Consider the following 16260-nt stretch of genomic DNA (forward strand, 5'->3'; position numbering starts at 1 on the left):
TCATCAGCAGTTTGGCTGTTGTGTTTGAATATTGAAGTGATAACCTCATCTGTTGACCTCACGTTGTCATGGTGTTGACCTGCAGGTGACCCGAGGCTCTGAAGAAGAAGAGTTTCACCATGAAGGAAGGAGTGGACTACAGAGTGAAGATACACTTCAAGGTAAGAACCTTCTCCTCCTTTGTCCTGACTACAGAATCAAGATACACTTTAAGCTGAGAACATCTCTGTCACGACTCAGGATTTGACCTAGATGCAGAATACAGGAGTCGGATGGTTCGGGTCTCAGAATATTTATTATAACATAGGGACAGTTTAAAGGGCAGGTCGAGGGCAGGCAGAGGTTCGTAAGTCCAAGACAGAGTCAATCAGGGACAGAACGGCAGGCAGGCTCAGGGCCAGGACAGGCAGGCTCAGGGGCCAGGACAGGCAGGCTCAGGGTCAGGACAGGCAGGCTCAGGGCCAGGACAGGCAGGCTCAGGGCCAGGACAGGCAGGCTCAGGGCCAGGACAGGCAGGCTCAGGGCCAGGACAGGCAGGCTCAGGGCCAGGACAGGCAGGCTCAGGGCCAGGACAGGCAGGCTCAGGGCCAGAACGGCAGGCAGGCTCAGGGCCAGAACGGCAGGCAGGCTCAGGGTCAGGACAGGCAGCCTCAGGGCCAGGACAGGCAGGCTCAGGGTCAGGACAGGCAGGCTCAGGGCCAGGACAGGCAGGCTCAGGGTCAGGACAGGCAGGCTCAGGGCCAGGACAGGCAGGCTCAGGGTCAGGACAGGCAGGCTCAGGGCCAGGACGGGCAGGCTCAGGGTCAGGACAGGCAGGCTCAGGGTCAGGACAGGCAGGCTCAGGGCCAGAACAGGCAGGCTCAGGGCCAGGACAGGCAGGCTCAGGGCCAGGACAGGCAGGCTCAGGGCCAGGACAGGCAGGCTCAGGGCCAGGACAGGCAGGCTCAGGGCCAGGACAGGCAGGCTCAGGGTCAGGACAGGCAGGCTCAGGGCCAGGACAGGCAGGCTCAGGGCCAGGACAGGCAGGCTCAGGGCCAGGACAGGCAGGCTCAGGGTCAGGACAGGCAGAAAGGTTGGAACTGGGAAGACTAGAAAACTAGAACTTGAACAGGAGAAACAGGAAACACGCTGGTAAGACCTGACAAAACAAGACGAACTGGCAACAGACAACCAGAAAATGCAGGTATAAATACACTGGGGATAATGGAGGGAAATAGGAGACACCTGGTGGGGGGGAGATAAGCACAAGACTGGTGAAACAGATCAGGGATCAATCTCCTCTTCACCTTTCTGTTCTGCTCTGTTTGGTTCTGTTCTGCTCTGGTCTGTTCTTCTCTGCTCTGTTTGGTTCTGTTCTGCTCTGTTTGGTTCTGTCTCTGCTCTGTTTGGTTCTGTTCTGCTCTGTTTGGTTCTGTTCTTCTCTGCTCTGTTTGGTTCTGTTCTGCTCTGTTTGGTTCTGTTCTTCTCTGTTTGGTTCTGTTCTGCTCTGTTTGGTTCTGTTCTGCTCTGTTTGGTTCTGTTCTGCTCTGTTTGGTTCTGTTCTTCTGTTTGGTTCTGTTCTGCTCTGTTTGGTTCTGTTCTGCTCTGTTTGGTTCTGTTCTTTCTGCTCTGTTTGGTTCTTCTGCTCTGTTTGGTTCTGTTCTGCTCTCTTCTTTTTTAATTTTTTTAATTTCACCTTTATTTAACCAGGTAGGCCAGTTGAGAACACCTTTATTTAACCAGGTAGGCCAGTTGAGAACACCTTTATTTAACCAGGTAGGCCAGTTGAGAACACCCTTATTTAACCAGGTAGGCCAGTTGGGAACACCTTTATTTAACCAGGTAGGCCAGTTGAGAACACCTTTATTTAACCAGGTAGGCCAGTTGAGAACACCTTTATTTAACCAGGTAGGCCAGTTGGGAACACCTTTTTTAACCAGGTAGGCTAGTTGAGAACACCTTTATTTAACCAGGTAGGCCAGTTGAGAACACCTTTATTTAACCAGGTAGGCTAGTTGAGAACACCTTTATTTAACCAGGTAGGCCAGTTGAGAACACCTTTATTTAACCAGGTAGGCCAGTTGGAGAACACCTTTATTTAACCAGGTAGGCCAGTTGAGAACACCTTTATTTAACCAGGTAGGCCAGTTGGGAACACCTTTATTTAACCAGGTAGGCCAGTTGAGAACACCTTTATTTAACCAGGTAGGCCAGTTGAGAACACCTTTATTCAACCAGGTAGGCCAGTTGAGAACACCTTTATTTAACCAGGTAGGCCAGTTGGGAACACCTTTATTTAACCAGGTAGGCCAGTTGGGAACACCTTTATTTAACCAGGTAGGCCAGTTGAGAACACCTTTATTTAACCAGGTAGGCCAGTTGAGAACACCTTTATTTAACCAGGTAGGCCAGTTGAGAACACCTTTATTTAACCAGGTAGGCCAGTTGAGAACACCTTTATTTAACCAGGTAGGCCAGTTGAGAACAACTTTATTTAACCAGGTAGGCCAGTTGAGAACACCTTTATTTAACCAGGTAGGCCAGTTGAGAACACCTTTATTTAACCAGGTAGGCCAGTTGAGAACAACTTTATTTAACCAGGTAGGCCAGTTGAGAACACCTTTATTTAACCAGGTAGGCCAGTTGAGAACACCTTTATTTAACCAGGTAGGCCAGTTGAGAACACCTTTATTTAACCAGGTAGGCCAGTTGAGAACACCTTTATTTAACCAGGTAGGCCAGTTGAGAACACCTTTATTTAACCAGGTAGGCCAGTTGAGAACACCTTTATTTAACCAGGTAGGCCAGTTGAGAACACCTTTATTTAACCAGGTAGGCTAGTTGAGAACACCTTTATTTAACCAGGTAGGCCAGTTGAGAACACCTTTATTTAACCAGGTAGGCCAGTTGAGAACACCTTTATTTAACCAGGTAGGCCAGTTGCAAACAAGTTCTCATTTACAACTACGACCTGGTCAAGATAAAGCATAGCAGTGTGACATAAACGAGGAGAAGAAATAATTACAATTTAGCAAATGAACACTGGAGTGATAGATGTGCAGATGATGATGTGCAAGTAGAGATACTGGGGTGCAAAAGAGCAAGAGGATAAATAACAATATGGGGATGAGGTAGTTGGGTGGGCTATTTACAGATGGGCTGTGTACAGGTACAGTGATCGGTAAGCTGCTCTGACAGCTGATGCTTAAAGTTATAGAGGGAGATATACGTCTCCAGCTTCAGTGATTTTTGAAATTCCTTGCAGTCATTGGCAGCAGAGAACTGGAAGGAAAGGCACCAAAGGAGGTGTTGACTTTGGGGATGACCAGTGGGGCTTTGGTGACCAAACGGATGGCACTGTGATAGACTACATCCAGTTTGCTGAGTAGGGTGTTGGAGGCTATTTTGTAAATGACATCGTCGAAGTCAGATCGGTAGGATAGTCAGTTTTACGAGGGTATGAGGAGACGCATACAAAGCTCTCCTCGCCCTCCATTTGGCAAACCTGACATAATTCTATCCTCCTGATTCCTGCTTACAAGCAAAAATTGAAGCAGGAAGCAGCAGTGACTAGATCAATAAAAAAGTGGTCAAAGGAAGCAGTTGCTAAGCAACAGGACTGTTTTGCTAACACAGACTGGAATATGTTCTGAGATTTCTCCGATGGCATTGAGGAGTACCCCACATCAGTCATTGGCTTCATCAATCAGTGCATCGATGACGTCGTCCCCACAGTGACCGTATGTACATACCCCAACCAGAAGCCATGGATTACAGGCAACATCTGCACTGAGTTAAAGGCGAAAAGCTGGCGCTTTCAAGAAGCAGGACTAACCCGGAAGTTTATAATATATCCCGCAAAGCCCTCCGACAAACCATCAAACAGGCAAAGCGTCAATACAGGACTAAGATCGAGTCGTACTACATCGGTTCTGATGCTCGTCCGGATGTGGCAGGGCTTGCAAACTATTACAGACTACAAAGGGAAGCACAGCTGAGAACTGCCCAGTGACACGAGCCTACCAGATGAGCTAAACTACTTCTATGCTCGCTTTGAGGCAAATAACACTGAAATATGCATGAGAGCACCAGCTGTTCTGGAAGACTGTGTGATCACGTTCTCCTCAGCCGATGTGAGTAAGACCTTTAAACAGGTCAACATTCACAAGGACGCAGGGCCAGACGGATTACCAGGACGTGTACTGCGAGCATGTGCTGACCAACTGGTAGGTGTCTTCACTGACATTTTCAACCTCTCCTGTCCGAGTCTGTAATACCAACATGTTTTAAGCAGACCACCATAGTCCCTGTGCCCAAGAACACTAAGGTAACCTGCCTAAATGACTACAGACCCGTAGCACTCACATCTGTAGCCATGGAGTGCTTTAAAAGGCTGGTCACGGCTCACATCAACACCATTATCCCAGAAACCCTAGACCCACTCCACTTTGCATACCCGCCCTAACAGATCCATAAATCTCTATTGCACTCCACACTGCTCTTTCCCACCTGGACAAAAGGAACACCAATGAAAATGCTATTCATTGACTACAGCTCAGCGTTCAACACCATAGTGCCCCCAAAGCTCATCAATTAGCTAAGGACCCTGGGACTAAACACCTCTCTGCAACTGATCCTGACTTCCTGACGGGCCACCCCAGGTGGTAAGGGTAGGTAACAACACATCTGCTATGCTGATTCTCAACACAAATCAAATCAAATCAAATTTTATTTGTCACATACACATGGTTAGCAGATGTTAATGCGAGGTAGGAAATGCTTGTGCTTCTAGTTCCCAATGCAGTAATGTAACAATTCCAAAAAACCTGTCTTATACACAGTGTAAGGGGATAAAGAATATGTACATAAGGATATATGAATGAGTGATGGTACAGAGCAGCATAGGCAAGATACAGTAGATGATATCGCGTACAGTATATACATATGAGATAAGTATGTAAACCAAGTGGCATAGTTAAAGTGGCTAGTGATACATGTATTACATAAGGATGCAGTCGATGATATAGAGTACAGTATCAACGTATGCATATGAGATGAACAATGTAGGGTAAGTAACATTATATAAGGTAGCATTGTTTAAAGTGGCTAGTGATATATTTACATCATTTCCCATCAATTCCCATGATTAAAGTGGCTGGAGTAGAGTCAGTGTCATTGACATGGCAGTAGCCACTCAATGTTGGTGGTGGCTGTTTAACAGTCTGATGGCCTTGAGATAGAAGCTGTTTTTCAGTCCTGTCCCAGCTTTGATGCATCCTCACTGCCTTCTGGATGACAGCGGGTGAACAGGCAGTGGCTCTGGTGATGTCCTGATGATCTTTATGGCCTTCCTGTAGCATCGGGTGGTGTAGGTGTCCAGAGGGCAGGTAGTTTGCCCCCGGTGATGCGTTGTGCAGGGGCCCCTCAGGGGTGTGTGCTCAGTCCCCTAATGTACTCCCTGTTCACTCATGACTGCACGGCCAGGTACGACCCCAACACCATCATCAAGCTTGCCGATGGCAAAACAGTGGTAGGCCTGATCACCGACACGACGAGACGGCCTATAGGGAGGTCAGAGACCTCGTGTGGTGCCAGGACAACAACCTCTTCCTTGATCAAGACGACTACAGGATAACAACCGAGCACGCCCCCATTCTCATCGATGGGTCTGTAGTGGAGCAGGTTGAGAGCTTCAAGTTCCAGGTCCACATCACCAGCAAACTAACATAGTCCAAGCACACCAAGACAGTTGTGAAGAGGGCACGACAAAACCTATTCCCCCTCAAGAGACTGAAAAGATTTGGCATGGGTCCTCAGATCCTCAAAAGGTTCTACACCTGCACCATCGAGAGCATCCTGACTGTTTGTATCACTGCCTGGTATGGCAACTGCTCGGCCTCCGACCGCAATGCACTACAGAGGGTAGTGCGAACGGCCCAGTACATCACTTGGGTCAGCTTCCTGACATCCAGGACCTCTATACCAGGCGGTGTCAGGCTACGGCATGTCTGTTCATCTATAAAGGTACACAAGGGCTTTTTAAATGCCAACAGGAAACCTTCTCTGGAGATGGTTTAGAAGCACCATTGAACAGGCAGCGGGATCTAACTTCCATCACTAGGCCACCAAAACAACTGTTTTTTGGTAGGGATTTATTGCCTCAAATGGCACCCTATTCCATATATAGGGCACTACTTTAGACCAGGGCCTATAGGACTAAGGGCACTACTTTAGACCAGGGTCTATAGGACTAAGGGCACTACTTTAGACCAGGGTCTATAGGACTAAGGGCACTACTTTAGACCAGGGTCTATAGGACTAAGGGCACTACTTTAGACCAGGGCCTATAGGACTGAGGGCACTACTTTAGACCAGGGCCTATAGGACTGAGGGCACTACTTTAGACCAGGGCCTATAGGACTAAGGTCACTACTTTAGACCAGGGCCTATAGGACTGAGGGCACTACTTTAGACCAGGGTCTATAGGGCTAAGGGCACTACTTTAGACCAGGGCCTATAGGACTGAGGGCACTACTTTTGACCAGGGTCTATAGGACTAAGGGCACTACTTTAGACTAGGGCCTATAGGACTATGGGCACTACTTTAGACCAGGGTCTATAGGGCTAAGGGCACTACTTTAGACCAGGGTCTATAGGGCTAAGGGCACTACTTTAGACCAGGGCCTATAGGACTATGGGCACTACTTTAGACCAGGGTCTATAGGCTAAGGGCACTACTTTAGACCAGGGTCTATAGGGCTAAGTGCCCTGGTCAAACATTGTGCACTGAATAGGACTAGGGTGTCATACTTTAACGTTGCCTCTTGATGAGACCATATACGATAACTCTCCTTTCCTTTCCTCCTTCCCTCCTCTCCTCTCCCCTCCTCCAATTTCTCCTCTCTCCCTCCTCCTCTCCTGCCCTCCTCTCCTTCCCCTCCTCCAATTTCTCCTCTCCTCTCCTTTCCTTTCCTCTCCTCTCCCTCCTCTCCTCCTCCTTCTCTCCTTTCCTGGACTGAATCCTTTCCTTTCCTAGGGTCCCTCCTTCCCTCCTCCAATCTCCCTCCTCCTCTCTCCTTTCCTCTCCTTCCTCCTATTTCTCCTCTCCTTTCCTTTCCTCTCCTTCCCTCCTCTCCCCTCCTCCAATTCTCCTCTCCTTTCCTTTCCTCTCCTTCCCTTCCCTCCTCCAATTTCTCCTCCTCTCCTCTCCTTTCCCTCCTTCCTCTCCTTCCCTCCTCCTCCAATTTCTCCTCTCCTCTCCTTTCCTTTCTCTCCTTCCTTTTTCCTCTCCTCCCTCCCTCCAATTTCTCTCTCCTCTCCTCTCCTTCCTCTCCCTCCCTCTCTCCTCTCCTTTCCCCTCTCCCTCCCTCCTCCAATTCTCTCCTTCCTCTCCTTCTCCCTCCTCCAATTTCTCCTCTCCTCTCCTTTCCTCTCCCTCTTTCCTTCCCTCCTTCCCTCCTCTCCCTCCTCCAATTTCTCCTCTCCTCTCCTTCCTTTCCTCTCTCCTTCCCTCCCTCCTCCTCCCTCCTTTCCCTCCTCCTCCTTCTCCTTTTTTTTCCTCCCTCCTCCCTCCTCCAAATTTCCTTCCTCTCCTCTCCCTCCTCTCCTCTTCCTCTCCTCTCTCTCCTTCCTCTCCCTCTCTCCTCTCCTCTCCTCTCCTTCCCTCCAATTTCTTTCCTCTCCTTCTCCTCTCCCTTCTCCTCTCCTCTCCTCTCCTTTCCTTTCCTCTCCTCCCTCCTCTCCCCTCCTCCAATTCCTCCTCTCCTTTCCTTTCCTCTCCTTCCCTCCTCTCCCCTCCTCCACCCCTCCTCCTCTCCTCTCTCCCTCCTCTCCTCTCCTCTCCTCTCCTCTCCTTCCCTCCTCCAATTTCTCCTCTCCTCTCCTTTCCTTTCCTCTCCTTCCTCTCTCCCTCCTCTCAATTTCTCCTTTCCTCTCCTTCCTCTCCTCTCCCTTCTCCTCTCCTCTCCTTTCCTTTCCTCTCCTTCCCTCCTCTCCCCTCCTCCAATTTCTCCTCTCCTCTCCTTCCTCTCCTCCCTCTCCTCTCCCTTCTCCTTTCTTTCCTCTCCTTCCCTCCTCTCCCTCCTCCAATTTCTCCTCTCCTCCCTCTCCTCTCCCTCCTCCTCTTCTCCCTCCTCTCCTCCCTCCTCTCTCCTCCTCTCCTTTCCTTTCCTCTCCTTCCTCCTCTCCTCTCCCTTCCCCTCCAATTTCTCCTCTCTCCTTTCCTTTTTCCCTCCTCCAATTTCTCCTCTCCTTTCCTTTCCTCTCCTTCCCTCCTCTTCCCTCCTCCTCCTCTCCTTTCCTTTCCTCTCCTTCCCTCCTCTCCCTCCTCCAATTTCTCCTTTCCTCCTTCCTCTCAATTTCTCCTCTCCTCTCCTTCCTCTCCTTCCCTCCTCCAATTTCTCCTCTCCTTTCCTTTCCCTCCTTCCCTCCTCTCCCCTCCTCCAATTTCTCCTCTCCTCTCCTCTCCTTTCCTTTCCTCTTCCCTCCTCTCCTCCTCCCTCCTCCTCTCCTCTCCTCCCTCTCCTCTCCTCCCTCCTCTCCTCTCCCTCTCCTCTCCTCCCTCCTCTCCTCTAAACTCTCCTCCTCTCCTCCTCCCTCCTCCTCTCCTCTCCTCCTCTCCTTCCTCTCCCCTCTCTCTCCTCTCCTCTCCTCTCCTCTCTCCTCTCCTCTCCTCTCCTCTCCTCCTCTCCTCTCCTCTCCTCTCCTCTCCTCTCCTCTCCTCTCCTCTCCTCTCCTCTCCTCTCCTCTCCTCTCCTCTCCTCCATATAAGTTCATACTGTGTTTAAATGCATTTCAGATTTTCAGTCCCAATGAATTTACATTGTTTATTTATTGCTCCTGATAACCCTCCTCCTCCTCCTCCTCTCCTCCTCTCCTCCTCCTCTCCCCTTCCCTCCCCTCCTCTCCTCTCCTCTCCAGGTTAACAGGGATATTGTGTCTGGGCTGAAGTACGTCCATCTGACCTACAGGAAAGGAATCAGAGGTAAGGAGGACCCCATTTTGTGCCGAGCTGTGGATACGCTGTGCTGTTTAGGCCCATAGACCGTGTCAGTTTCTGATACATAAACCTAATTCGGGTTAACATCGATGCAACTGAGCTGCCATTTTGTGTGTTTTCATTTACACAAGATGTCAGTTTCCCGACATTCACCTAAAAACTGGCTAGCAAGTGTGCAACTGAGCGTCCATTTTGTGTCGTGCAGTGGACAAGGCGGTGTACATGGTGGGCAGCTACGGGCCGCGGGTGGAGGAGCACGAGTTCATGACCCCGGTGGAGGAGGCGCCCAAAGGCATGATTGTCAGAGGCAGCTACCACATCAAGTCCCACTTCACCGACGACGACAAGACCGACCACCTCTCCTGGGAGTGGAACCTGGGAATCAAGAAGGACTGGGATGAATAGAGAGGAGCCTCATTTCTCTCTCCCTCCTTCCATCTCCCTGTGTCTCCACCTCTCCCTTCCTTCCTTCCTTCCTTCCTTCTCTCTCCCGTCTCCCCCACTTTCATCCCTCCTTCCTCCATCAAGATGGACTGGGATGGGTAGAGACCTCATCCTCTCCATGCTTCCCTCTCCCCTTGTCTCCCCTCTCCCTCCTTCTCTCCCTCTTCATTTAGAAGGACTGTCTCTCCCTCTTTCTTCCTCCCCCTCCTCTCCCCCTCCCTCCAAGGCCCACCTGTATAATAGTAAAAGACAGAGGCCGGTATGAAAGGTGTAAACAGGAAGTTAGGTTAGGCACGGTCTAGAACGAGACAGAGAGGATGTTGTCAAAACCAAACCAGTATACATCATAGTAGACAACCGAACATCGTGGGCTACAAACCAAAATGGCCCCCTATTCCCTATATAGTGCACTACCCGCAGGGCTCTGGATAAAAGTAGTGCACTATGTAGGGAATAGGGGGCCATTTTGGGAGGCAGGGGGTATGAGCTGTAGGTGGAGATCCACTTGTCTATGTGTGATGTAATCTGATGTTCTCTGCTACAGTGTGTTAACTGAAGGGGATCAAATGAAGTTAAACCCTGGGACTCACTCATACAGTGACGTTGGAGTATGGAGATGTATTTACACCCCATAGTGGGAGAGGCACATTCTAGAAGGTTATTCTAAAGTGTTCTATTCGGAATATTGCCAGTTCAACAAGGTTTCAAGGAGCATCCCTTTGTAATGTTAGTTATCAGTTAGAATGTTTGACAACAGCGTGTCTCATACTCCTCATACTCCTCATACTCCTCATACTCCTCATACTCCTCAAGAAGTTACCATCTTCTAAGTCCTACATCTAGAATGACCATCTTCTAAGTTCTAGTTCTAGAATGACCATCTTCTAAGTTCTAGATCTAAAATGACCATCTTCTAAGTTATAGTTCTAGAATGACCATCTTCTAAGTCCTACATCTAGAATGACCATCTTCTAAGTCCTACATCTAGAATGACCATCTTCTAAGTCCTAGTTCTAGAATGACCATCTTCTAAGTTCTAGATCTATAATGACCATCTTCTAAGTTATAGTTCTAGAATGACCATCTTCTAAGTTATAGTTCTAAAATGACCATCTTCTGAGTTATAGTTCTATAATGACCATCTTCTAAGTTCTAGATCTATAATGACCATCTTCTAAGTTATAGTTCTAGAATGACCATCTTCTAAGTTATAGTTCTAAAATGACCATCTTCTAAGTCCTACATCTAGAATGACCATCTTCTAAGTTCTAGTTCTAGAATGACCATCTTCTAATTCCTACATCTAGAATGACCATCTTCTAAGTTCTAGATCTATAATGACCATCTTCTAAGTTATAGTTCTAGAATGACCATGTCCTACATCTAAACAAATCAAATCAAATTTTATTTGTCACATACATGGTTAGCAGATGTTAATGCGAGTGTAGCGAAATGCTTGTAGAATGACCATCTTCTAAGTTATAGTTCTAAATGACCATCTTCTAAGTTATAGTTCTAAAATGACCATCTTCTAAGTCCTACATCTAGAATGACCATCTTCTAAGTCCTACATCTAGAATGACCATCTTCTAAGTTATAGTTCTAGAATGACCATCTTCTAAGTCCAACATCTAGAATGACCATCTTCTAAGTTATAGTTCTAAAATGACCATCTTCTAAGTCCTACATCTAGAATGACCATCTTCTAAGTCCTACATCTAGAATGACCATCTTCTAAGTCCTACATCTAGAATGACCATCTTCTAAGTCCTACATCTAGAATGACCATCTTCTAAGTCCTACATCTAGAATGACCATCTTCTAAGTCCTACATCTAGAATGACCATCTTCTAAGTTCTAGATCTATAATGACCATCTTCTAAGTTATAGTTCTAAAATGACCATCTTCTGAGTTATAGTTCTATAATGACCATCTTCTAAGTTCTAGATCTATAATGACCATCTTCTAAGTTATAGTTCTAGAATGACCATCTTCTAAGTTATAGTTCTAAAATGACCATCTTCTAAGTCCTACATCTAGAATGACCATCTTCTAAGTTCTAGTTCTAGAATGACCATCTTCTAAGTTCTACATCTAGAATGACCATCTTCTAAGTTCTAGATCTATAATGACCATCTTCTAAGTTATAGTTCTAGAATGACCATCTTCTAAGTCCTACATCTAAATCAAATCAAATCAAATCAAATTGTATTTGTCACATACACATGGTTAGCAGATGTTAATGCGAGTGTAGCGAAATGCTTGTAGAATGACCATCTTCTAAGTTATAGTTCTAAAATGACCATCTTCTAAGTTATAGTTCTAAAATGACCATCTTCTAAGTCCTACATCTAGAATGACCATCTTCTAAGTCCTACATCTAGAATGACCATCTTCTAAGTCCTACATCTAGAATGACCATCTTCTAAGTCCTACATCTAGAATGACCATCTTCTAAGTCCTACATCTAGAATGACCATCTTCTAAGTCCTACTTCTAGAATGACCATCTTCTAAGTTATAGTTCTAGAATGACCATCTTCTAAGTTATAGTTCTAGAATGACCATCTTCTAAGTCCTACATCTAGAATGACCATCTTCTAAGTCCTCATCTAGAATGACCATCTTCTAAGTCCTACATCTAGAATCTCATTTCTGTTACTGTGTCTTTCAGTTGCCTCCTGTCTCTGTTATACTTGACACACCTGAGCTGTTATTGGATTCATGTAAAACAACATGGTTTCACGCAGTCTGGAGGAGTTTTACCATGGTAACATATCAACAGACAACTGTTGTTTTCTCAGGTTTGTCCTTTATAGTTGCTCTATTTTTTTCAATGCTGCTTGAATGTCATTTCCCCAAAATGTCTGCCTCTTTGCCTATTGAGAGAGTTGCTCTTTAAAAGGTAACGTCATTCACCATGTATCAACCATCCTCCATTAAATCTCATGTAAACATCCCGAGGAGGCCTGTTGTCTGGCTATGATGAAGAAAATGTGATTGTGATGTGTACAATATGTTCTGGAGTAGTCGCTACAGAATACAGCCCAACGGAAGTAGCCTGGCAGGTTATTGACCCTGAGACATATCTATACAGTACAGTAGAGGGTCAACTGGGTTTGAGGTTTAGTATCTGTAATGGGCGCCACTGTTAGCACCCAAAGTATCATGCCATGATTATTCCAGTCAGAATGTAAATTAGAATGTTATGATGGTGATTGGTTAGCCTGGGTATATCAGTATGCTTGGACCATCATGTCACTCCTTGCCACTTCCTGGCATCCAAACATGACAATGAATGGAATGATGGCACAACACGGATCTGGGAGCAGCAGGTTAGACACGGATCTGGGAGCAGCAGGTTAGACACTGATCTGGGAGCAGCAGGTTAGACACTGATCTGGGAGCAGCAGGTTAGACACTGATCTGGGAGCAGCAGGTTAGACACTGATCTGGGAGCAGCAGGTTAGACACTGATCTGGGAGCAGCAGGTTAGACACTGATCTGGGCACTGATCTGGGAGCAGCAGGTTAGACACTGATCTGGGAGCAGCAGGTTAGACACTGATCTGGGAGCAGCAGGTTAGACACTGATCTGGGAGCAGCAGGTTAGACACTGATCTGGGAGCAGCAGGTTAGACACTGATCTGGGAGCAGGTTAGTGTTTGGTAGACACTGATCTGGGAGCAGCAGGTTAGACACTGATCTGGGAGCAGCAGGTTAGACACTGATCTGGGAGCAGCAGGTTAGACACTGATCTGGGAGCAGCAGGTTAGACACTGATCTGGGAGCTGCAGGTTAGTGTTTGGTGCCAACACGGAGGTTAGACACTGATCTGGGAGCAGCAGGTTAGACACTGATCTGGGAGCAGCAGGTTAGACACTGATCTGGGAGCAGCAGGTTAGACACTGATCTGGGAGCAGCAGGTTAGACACTGATCTGGGAGCAGCAGGTTAGACACTGATCTGGGAGCTGCAGGTTAGTGTTTGGTGCCAACACGGAGGTTAGACACTGATCTGGGGCAGCAGGTTAGTGTTTGGTGCCAACACGGAGGTTAGACACTGATCTGGGAGCTGCAGGTTAGTGTTTGGTGCCAACACGGAGGTTAGACACTGATCTGGGAGCAGCAGGTTAGTGTTTGGTGCCAGTGGTTAGTTTGCTGAAGTGTAGTGTATATCTGTTGCTCGTCACTGTCCCCCTTTAACACCAAGCATGAGGCCTAAAGGCAGCGATGGACTCGGGTAACGAACTAATGAAACAGAAGAGAACCCCGTTCTATCTACGACGTGACCCGTTTTGTCCTGTCATGGAAACTCAGTGGATGAGGTCTTCGAGATTTGATCGATTCTGTCTCCCCCCCCCAAAAAAACGTCAAAACGTCCTTGTCACTGTTGTGTGAAGTCTTATGGTGTTGTAAGTGTTGATGATGATGATATTGATGATGATGATGATGATATTGATGATGATGATGATGATCATGATATTGATGATGATCATGATATTGATGATGATGATATTGATGATGATCATGATATTGTTGATGATGATCATGATATTGATAATGATCATGATATTGATGATGATAATATTGATGATGATGATCATGATATTGATGATGATGATGATGATATTGATGATGATGATCATGATATTGATGACGATGATCATGATATTGATGATGATGATATTGATGATGATGATCATGATATTGATGATGATGATGATGATATTGATGATGATGATCATGATATTGATGACGATGATCATGATATTGATGATGATGATGATGATGATGATGATGATGATGATGATATTGATGATGCCATTCAAAACGGTGGCGAACCCAGAAGTAACTGTAACGTGGGCTTGTTGAGTGTTGCATGGTTTCAGATCTCTTTTTTCTTTAAAGACTGGTTTACTGTCACGTTGTGATTTTGAAAAGAAAAAAACAACCTGCAGATTGAAATGGGTTGGCAAGGATACCGCAGATATTTACAGGGATTTTGATCAAAAAATACCTTTGTTATTACTACTGTGGCTGTGTTCCAAATGGACTCTTATTCACTTTATAATGTGTTAACCTGGACCCATAGAGAGTCATTCTGTTCCCCTTATAGAGTGTTAACCTGGACCAATAGAGAGTCATTCTGTTCCCCTTATAGAGTGTTAACCTGGACCCATAGAGAGTCATTCTGTTCCCTTTATAGAGTGTTAACCTGGACCCATAGAGAGTCATTCTGTTCCCCTTATAGAGTGTTAACCTGGACCCATAGAGAGTCATTCTGTTCCCCTTATAGAGTGTTAACCTGGACCCATAGAGAGTCATTCTGTTCCCTTTATAGTGTGTTAACCTGGACCCATAGAGAGCCATTCTGTTCCCCTTTATAGAGTGTTAACCTGGACCCATAGAGAGTCATTCTGTTCCCCTTTATAGAGTGTTAACCTGGACCCATAGAGAGTCATTCTGTTCCCCTTTATAGTGTGTTAACCTGGACCCATAGAGAGTCATTCTGTTCCCCTTTATAGTGTGTTAACCTGGACCCATAGAGAGTCATTCTGTTCCCCTTATAGAGTGTTAACCTGGACCCATAGAGAGTCATTCTGTTCCCTTTATAGTGTGTTAACCTGGACCCATAGAGAGTCATTCTGTTCCCCTTATAGAGTGTTAACCTGGACCCATAGAGAGTCATTCTTTATGTTCCCATAGAGAGTCATTTATAGTGTGTTAACCTGGACCCATAGAGAGTCATTCACAGGGTGATTAATAGGAGAAACACAATGCTAGATTAAGATGTATATAGATGATTAGGTGTCTGGTCTATTCAGGGCTCTGGTTAAAAGTAGTGCACTATATAGGGAATAGGGCTGTAGTATAAAGTAGTGCACTATATAGGGAATAGGGCTGTAGTATAATGTTGTGCACTATATAGGGAATAGGGCTCTGGTCTAAAGTAGTGCACTATATATGGAATAATGCTGTAGTTAAAGGTAGTGCACTATCTAGGGAATAGGGCTCTGGTCTAAAGTAGTGCACTATATATGGAATTAGGCTCTGGTCTAAAGTAGTGCACTATATAGGGAATAGGGCTCTGGTCTAAAGTAGTGCACTATATATGGAATAGGGCTTTGGTCTAAAGTAGTGCCCTATATAGGGAATAGGGCTCTGGTCTAAAGTAGTGCACTACATGGTGAATAAGGGGCCATATTGGATACAGCCTCTATGTGAGTTTGGTTGGGCACAAGCCTGGGCCTGTGTGTAAAGTAGTGCACTATATAGTGAATAAGGGGCCATATTGGACACAAGCCTGGGCCTGTGTGTAAAGTAGTGCACTATATAGTGAATAAGGGGCCATATTGGACACAAGCCTGGGCCTGTGTGTAAAGTAGTGCACTATATAGTGAATAAGGGGCCATATTGGACACAAGCCTGGGCCTGTGTGTAAAGTAGTGCACTATATAGTGAATAAGGGGCCATATTGGACACAAGCCTGGGCCTGTGTGTAAAGTAGTGCACTATATAGTGAATAAGGGGCCATGTTGGACACAAGCCTGGGCCTGTGTGTAAAGTACTTCTGCATTCTAAAGTGTTGGTATTCCAGCATCTTGTATCTTTTAATAAAGGTGATTTAATCAGCCACTTCCTGTCTGTCTGAACATGTGGACTCAACATCATTCCAATAAGGCACTCAAATAAGCGGACGATAGGTGAAGGTACACTCTATATATTTATATACAAAAGTACGTGGACACCCCTTCAAATTTAGCGGATTTGGCTATTTCAGCCACACCCGTTGCTGACGTGTATAAGAAATCGAGCACACAGCCATGAAATCTCCATAG

The 16260-nt window shown here is 46.2% G+C and overlaps 1 protein-coding gene and 2 long non-coding RNA genes across 6 annotated transcripts; 2 read left to right on the plus strand and 1 right to left on the minus strand.

Annotated features, from left to right (window-relative positions):
* Positions 1-76: 76 nt before the first annotated feature.
* Positions 77-10383, plus strand: LOC121842416 (rho GDP-dissociation inhibitor 2-like). Its single transcript, XM_042312409.1, has 3 exons — positions 77-161; positions 8899-8962; positions 9183-10383. Exons 1-3 carry the CDS (start codon positions 120-122, stop codon positions 9380-9382), a joined length of 306 nt encoding a protein of 101 aa, XP_042168343.1. The 5' UTR covers positions 77-119; the 3' UTR covers positions 9383-10383.
* A 1652-nt stretch (positions 10384-12035) lies between these two features.
* Positions 12036-13801, plus strand: LOC121842417. 4 transcript variants are annotated; one of them, XR_006081098.1, is made up of 3 exons: positions 12036-13077; positions 13111-13398; positions 13474-13801. It is a non-coding gene; the product is annotated as an uncharacterized LOC121842417 (long non-coding RNA). The 4 variants fall into 4 exon arrangements; XR_006081101.1 differs by having other exon boundaries at positions 13525-13801; XR_006081099.1 differs by lacking the exon at positions 13474-13801 and having other exon boundaries at positions 13111-13191; positions 13243-13456.
* A 394-nt stretch (positions 13802-14195) lies between these two features.
* LOC121842418 lies at positions 14196-15317 on the minus strand. Its single transcript, XR_006081102.1, has 2 exons — positions 15151-15317; positions 14196-15045 (listed from the first exon to the last, which is right to left on the minus strand). It is a non-coding gene; the product is annotated as an uncharacterized LOC121842418 (long non-coding RNA).
* Between the last annotated feature and the right edge of the window lie 943 nt (positions 15318-16260).

This window comes from Oncorhynchus tshawytscha, unplaced genomic scaffold (genome assembly GCF_018296145.1).
Source record: "Oncorhynchus tshawytscha isolate Ot180627B unplaced genomic scaffold, Otsh_v2.0 Un_contig_12808_pilon_pilon, whole genome shotgun sequence".
Taxonomy (NCBI): domain Eukaryota; kingdom Metazoa; phylum Chordata; class Actinopteri; order Salmoniformes; family Salmonidae; genus Oncorhynchus; species Oncorhynchus tshawytscha.

Coding starts and splice junctions, on each gene's coding strand:
- LOC121842416 (XM_042312409.1), top strand. CDS start 120: ATGAAGGAAGGAGTGGACTACAGAGTGAAGATACACTTCAAG. Junction 162..8,898: donor GAGTGAAGATACACTTCAAG/GTAAGAACCTTC, acceptor TCTCCTCTCCAG/GTTAACAGGGATATTGTGTC. Junction 8,963..9,182: donor CTACAGGAAAGGAATCAGAG/GTAAGGAGGACC, acceptor TGTGTCGTGCAG/TGGACAAGGCGGTGTACATG.